This window comes from Styela clava, chromosome 10 (genome assembly GCF_964204865.1).
Source record: "Styela clava chromosome 10, kaStyClav1.hap1.2, whole genome shotgun sequence".
Lineage (NCBI taxonomy): Eukaryota > Metazoa > Chordata > Ascidiacea > Stolidobranchia > Styelidae > Styela > Styela clava.
In genome coordinates this window covers 14783363-14790337 of record NC_135259.1, presented here as the reverse complement: position 1 = coordinate 14790337, position 6975 = coordinate 14783363, and the positions used below count along the sequence as shown (strand labels likewise).

Here is a 6975-nt window from a genome sequence, read left to right as displayed (position 1 = left end):
AAAATGATATTCGTTTCAAAATATATGTTTGTTGATTATATATATGTGGTCGAGTAGTAGCAAAGACAAGAGCATGCTTTTGAAGTTCACACATTCGGCTGATTCTTGAGCATTGTAACATATAGGTATTAACTCGGATCAGTAGTTGTGTGTTCTACTTGTAAGTATTAGATGTAAATCGAATAGCACAACTGTCTTCGGAGTTTCATCTTAGATGCAATAGTTAGGATTGGTAACATGTTATACATATATATACAACTACAAATAGACTTATACATCCAACTCATATACAGTTAATCACACACACATATATATATAGCTAATGTCTCATGCATATACAACCAATTTCACAAATCTACCAGGCTTGAAGCCAAAGGCTTGAGAGCAGCTGAGCGGTCGGTGGGGGCCACAATGCCAGACGCACAACTAATTTTATCTTTCTCTTTACAAGAAAACTCCCCGTTCTTCTAATTTCATTGCTTAATAAGGTAATTTCCCAGTTTTCCCAGTTGTGGCTGTACTAAAGAAGAATACCCAATATGACTGGGGATCAACTGAAGAATCTACAGTTGGTCTTAGTTGGGGTGGAGATTCTACAGTTGGGTACTCTGTGGGGGGGGGGGCGGGTCAGTTGATCCGTGATTGGTTCTCAATAATTGTCCAAACAATTAACATTACAACTAATTCTGTTCTTTTTAATTCAGGAACTTGTCTAATCAAGATATATTATTGCGACACTGCAGCGTGAAACTAATTCGAAATTCGCCCATTAGTACACCCAATCATAACTTCACTCTTTCAATTTCATTGTAGCAAGTGAATGAGAATAGTTACTGTGTATTTCAATACTTTTAACCACTTATTATTGATAGTGTATGTTATCCCCTTTTTTTGTGTATGACTATTTTCACGCAACGTTTTATGCGAAAAAGTTGACGTATTTTCCAACCTCGCCCAAGAGTTGCTTGTCTTTGTTTTATCGTTCTTGCTTAGTTAGTAATTTTGGTTTCATGACTATATATTCGTGTCAAGAATTCAAGTGTGTTTTCTCATCTGTCATTTATACATCGATTGTACAACTCTGCAATCTACGAACATTTGACCCTACATTTTAATGTGTGCTTATTGACTTCTGTAGAAGTCAGGGGGGGGGGGGGTGATTTTACTCCGCTAAAGTATGTTAAATAGCACCGGGGAAGAAACTCGCAGAAACTCTACTTTAAGCCATTCACCCTTTCGACCTAGCATTACATAAATTAAATTTATCATTGGCAATAATTGTTTTATTGATCTATAAAAAAAATCAAGTAGCCATTAATCAAATTATCACATTCCATTCAAATGATATTGAATCTTTTAAAATATGTCATGACTAACTGTGCCGGACCGCCCATGCTCCTTCATCTCCTGGTTTATCCCTGCTATCAAGCCTTTCGTCATACGCATTATGATCTACGCCGTATATCGATGAAGCTGTAATATATGAGTCTGATATATCTCTGCTTCTCATTCTCATATAACAATAGGCACCTGTAGTTAGATTTATATCAGAATAAATATTAACATGATATCGAAATAAATGAATAGCATCAATGGGAAACATCTCGGAATACAAATAATATATTGGATCCGCCATACGTTACCGCACATTATACTACAGATATAAAGCCTAACGGAATATTCATGATGCCCATCAAAATTCTACTCCAAAAGTTACTTTTAATGTCAACGGCTTGGTGTATAATCAATGAAATACTGTGCGCCACTCTATGCCACCCGGTAAATTTTAAGCGAATATAAACTAAAGCTTAGAGACCGACAAGGATATATAATTTAGGACTACAAAATCGGTATCTTCCGTAGATTGCAGCTTATGTATATAAGCGCTAACAATAGATTATTTTTCATATGTTTCCACCCATCTAATTATATATACTCGAAAGTAGTCGCGCTCAATACAAGTTGGGCGTTGCTACTGAATCTTCATTGTAGAGTTATCAATAGGGATATACAAAACAATGAAGCTTAATTATTGATGTGATAATTTTTTACTTTCTAGTTCTCTAATTCTTTCTTCTAAATCTCAGCAGTTCCTTGTTCGCCTTTTTGACCCTTTTCTCCTGTTAATTCTCTTGTACCTTCAGGACCGCGTTTACCAGGACTGCCTTGACATTGACTCGAATCACAAGTCAGCTGACCTGCGTCTCCATTTGCCATTGCATGTGAGCAGAATTCATACACTGTTGGCATGTGACAGCTGGCTAATTGTAGTAAAATGGCAACGCAAAACGCTAAAGTAATCTCCACAGTTGCTTCGTAAAAAATAAAATAAGACAAATTGATCGTATTTCAAATATCAGCATTTGATAATAAAATTCTATACCAATAACGGTTCGTAGACGCAATGTAAGTTTTTATCTAAGCTTCTACGGTAATCTCTTGTAGCAAAATGTCCTTTCCACTTTGTTCATTTTAGCTTACTCGCAACCTGTCTAAAAATGTTCATTCGATCATGAGTGTGTTTGCAAATTTCTGGCAATAAAGACACTTTGTTCAAAAGTACATGGTGGCACACAACTAATACTCGTGTCGATTGAGTTTAGTGACAAATCAACAAATGTGAACATATTTAACTGCCGCATGTGTGCACCGAATAGTACAATAGTACATCTACAGTTTAATTGCCCAGTGCATAAATAATTCAGCATAAGAACACATCCTTCTAATATCGTACAATTGAAGCACATCTCCAGCGACAAGTTACATGGCATTGTCAACCAACAAAGAGTTATGTGTATCATTACATTCACGAGAAAGCGTTTCTAATACTGGCTTGAATAAAATAATCTCAAATGTTGCCACAGCTAAAATTTTATTTTAGCACAAATATAAGTAAGGTACTAAATAAATTTTTGTACCAGTCAGGTGATGTCGGACTAATGCACCTACTTTCAATATACATGCTTATTTTTGCACTCCCAGCGAATATAAATATGTGATAAAATGGTTGTGCTATTAACATTTGGTTTCATTACCTTGCATCCGCGTACACATCCTTAACATGGATCCAGGAACACCTGCATACTTTTCACGCAACGAACATTTGTACTTGTAGACATTTGTAGCTATAGGCCAGTTTCCGTAAGGTTTAAGTGTCAGCATGCATTAACCAAACATCATTAAATTCGATGCACATTCATGATCGTAGGCTACTGTCTTTTTGTTATTCAGTTAAAAAGAAATGCGAATGGTCTTTGGTTCAAATTTGCATGGGTGAAACTATCGATGGGTGCAAATGCCCATGGGTGTCAAGTCAAATACTTACGATCACAACAAACTCTACTAACACAACAAGTATATCATGGTTAGCTGTCGCATATGTTACTGAAACCTTCAGCCCAGTTTGCCTATTGCTAAATATGTCCCTGCTCATAAGTCAAATCTTAAGGGATTTGACGCGTAGACGGTTGAAGTTCAAATATTTAATAGTCTTGGTTGAAGTACGAATAAAAGCAGTTCACATTAACCGTTTAGTCGTTCATGTCAACAGCTTAGCAGAGTGTTCCTCAACTGGGAAAAATTAACATTTAGAACCAATGACTTAGTAGCGATGAATTTAGCTGATGTTCTGGGCCAGATATTACGTATAAGACTACCTGTGTAGCTATGACTATGCCATTAACTAGAATCCTAATTACCAAGTGTTGATATTCGACACACATCCAGGGGCGTGCCAAACTCTTCTGCTGCTCGGGGCGAGTTTCTGATAATGCCGCCCCTTAAACCTAACCGTAAAAATAATTCGTGCAATGAACAAATTATAGATGTTGTTATGTACGAGAATAAATAAATTAAAGGTCAATTAAGTAGGATGGAAACGTTTGTTTTATTAAATAAATCATCAACCTAAGCAACAAACTCACATTTACAAGATCGAACTCATTTATTAGCAAATACAAGTCACTTATTTCTATGTCCAATCGCTACTTGCTATCCACAAATGTCTGAACGACCGCCTTTTCCCCCTCGTTCGTCGGGAATATCTTTTGTGTAATAACGCAAACTACAGCTCGGTTCCGCTGCCCCCGATTACGTGCTGCCCGGGGCGGCTGCCCCCTTCCGCCCCATCTAGGCACGCCACTGCACACATCCAATATATATTTGGACACGTAGTGGGCATAACGATCGTTTCAAAATTTTGTTGTTATTGTTATTATTATTTGTCTCCATCATTTTTAAAAAAATCGCTTTTCTCTTCGAATACTGGACCAATTGCTTTGAAATTTTCAGTGGTTGAAGATGAAATTTTTCCCCAGAAGGCTATTACTTTTATTCTTGGTGTGCCTCGCTTGGTGTGAATATATTTGTAGACTGTGATCTGACGGTACGGTAAACCGTACTGTACTGCGAACAGACGTGTCCATATATTTGGGCGTAGCTCTCTTGTTATATATATGAACATCTATTTTTTTCTAGCGAATATGAAGATCACTTTAGCTTTTAGCGTTGCTATTTTGCTACACCTAGCTAGCGGTCACATGCCAACAGTGTATGAATTCTGTTCGCATGTTGTAGCAAATGAAAACACGAGTCAGCTGACTTGTGATTCCAGTCAATGTCAAGGCAGACCTGGTAAACGCGGATCACAAGGACCAATAGGTTTAACAGGAGCAAAAGGCGAACAAGGAACTGCCGAAAATCTGGAAGAAAGAATTAGAGAACTTGAAAGTAATTAATTATCATATTTATTAAATACGTTTCATTGTTTTGTATATCCCTCATTGACTACACAAAAATAGTGATTCAGTAACAACGTTCTAGTTGTATTGAGCTCAACTCTTTTTTTAGTATATATAGTAGCTGTATCAATTAAAACAGCACATAAAAATATCTATCGTTAGCGCTAAGCTGCAATTCACAAAATAGACCGGTTCTTGGTATTATTGGTTCAAACGAAATTGTTCACGTGAGTTCATGTGATGGCGTAGAATTCAGTCGCTTTTGAGCATAGTAATGGGCTAAAATTCAACCATGTAACCTTTAGCTACTGATTTGAATTAAAGAACACGGTATCGACCATCAGGGAAAATACACTAACCATTAATTTAACCTGCAAATAGTGTGACATCATGTTGCGTGGTACTCGTATACTATTATTTACTATTGTCTGACTCCCGTTTACAATTTTAGATTCGCTTGCAAAGACAAGTCGGATTATTGAGGCTTTACCAAAGAGTAAGTATCAAGAAAATCGAATTTAGTTTTGTAGATTAAAGTTGAACGCAATTATCCAACGTCACAAAGACTTCCAAATTATATATATATATTTGTTGGTCAAAATGGTGTGATAAATTTTATTTTTTGTCGATTTTTTATGTTCTTTTTATTGGATGGAAATAATGAACTTGACTATGACTATGGCCTCTACACAATTTTATTTCTTAGCTGCTCAAAACTAACTGATTATATTGTTGTCGAAGTAGTGGTAGAGAGTTGAGCGCAAGATTTCATTGACTAATACACTAGGCCTTTAAACCTGAAAGTAACTTTTGGTGTTAACATTTTATGGGACATCACGATTCATGAATATTCCGTTAGCCTTTATACCTGTAGAATAATGTGCGGTGACGTATGGTAGATCCAAGATATTTCTTTTTTCAGAGTTTCCATTGATGCTATTCATGTATTTTAATATCGTGTTATTATTTATTCTAATATACCCAAATATCACTACAGGTGCATATTGTTTTATGGGAATGAGAAGCAGAGATATACCAGACTCAGCTATTACAGCTTCATCGATATACGACGTAAATCATAATGCGTATGACGGAAGGCTTGATAACAGAAAAAAAACAGGAGATGTAGCAGCATGGGCGTCCAGACACAGTTAGTCAGAACACATTTTGAAACATTCAATATCGACTAAATAGAATGTGACAATTTAATTATGGGCTACTTTAATTTTTGATAGATTCATAAAAAAAAGTTATTGCCAATGATGAATTTAATTTGTGTATTGCCAGGTCGAAAGGGCGAATGGCTTCAAGTAGACTTTGGAAGACCGGAACTAGTTGGTGGAATAATTACACAGGGAAGAGAGAGTGTAGGTCAATGGGTGACGTCTTTCACGATTTCCTGTGGTCTCGGCACTAGTTCTCTGACTACCATCCAAGAGCATGGGGCACAAAAGGTGATTCATTAATCATTTTTCATGCTTGAGTTTTGTACATTGTTGTTGGTTTGTGAGTTAGAATGCGCCAAAACTGTTTCTGAAATCAATATGCAAATGGCATTTTAAGAAAAATAAATGCGAAAGTAATTTTTGTGACGAAAAAAATGATGATAATATTTGACAGTTACAAAATGTATTTCCGAATCCTTCTATATTTTTCTGATTGAAACTATAAGAACTTAAACATGAAATCATAGTCAACCACTATCGTGATAGGGTGAACAATGTATATATAACTCATCTCATGCACATCTTAATGAAAGAACTACTTTCAATTCAAAGAGAGAAGAAAACGTAAAACTTTCTTTATATATATATATACCCCATGCCGATATTATAATCTGAACAACTTCATTATTGAATACAATCGTTCCGTGCTTTGTGCCAATTGATACATATCTTATATATATTCTTAGCAGTTATCAAACCACATCGGCTTTTAAGTCATTTTTTATTCAGGTATTTACAGGTAACTCTGACATGGAAACTAAAAAGATAAACATGTTTCCAAAACCAGTCACTTGTCGATATATTCGGGTTCACCCTGAAACTTGGCATGATCACATCTGTATGAGGGTCGAATTTATCAGGGGAATGTGCTATGATTTGTACACATAATGTGGAAATAACGATTGCAGTTGCTATTACTTCATTCGACGTAATATATTCATGCCTAATATTATTACAAACCATTCTTCTAATTATCAGCCTCTATAAATGAATGATGTTCTGATTAAGGC

General features: G+C 35.9%; 1 protein-coding gene across 1 annotated transcript; it reads left to right on the top strand.

Annotated features, from left to right (window-relative positions):
* Positions 1-4481: 4481 nt before the first annotated feature.
* On the top strand, positions 4482-6975 carry LOC120333464 (lactadherin-like). The gene is made up of 5 exons (XM_039400897.2): positions 4482-4728; positions 5191-5235; positions 5737-5889; positions 6027-6193; positions 6695-6975. The coding sequence occupies exons 1-5, from the start codon at positions 4482-4484 to the stop codon at positions 6851-6853; spliced, it is 771 nt and encodes a 256-aa protein (XP_039256831.2). The 3' UTR covers positions 6854-6975.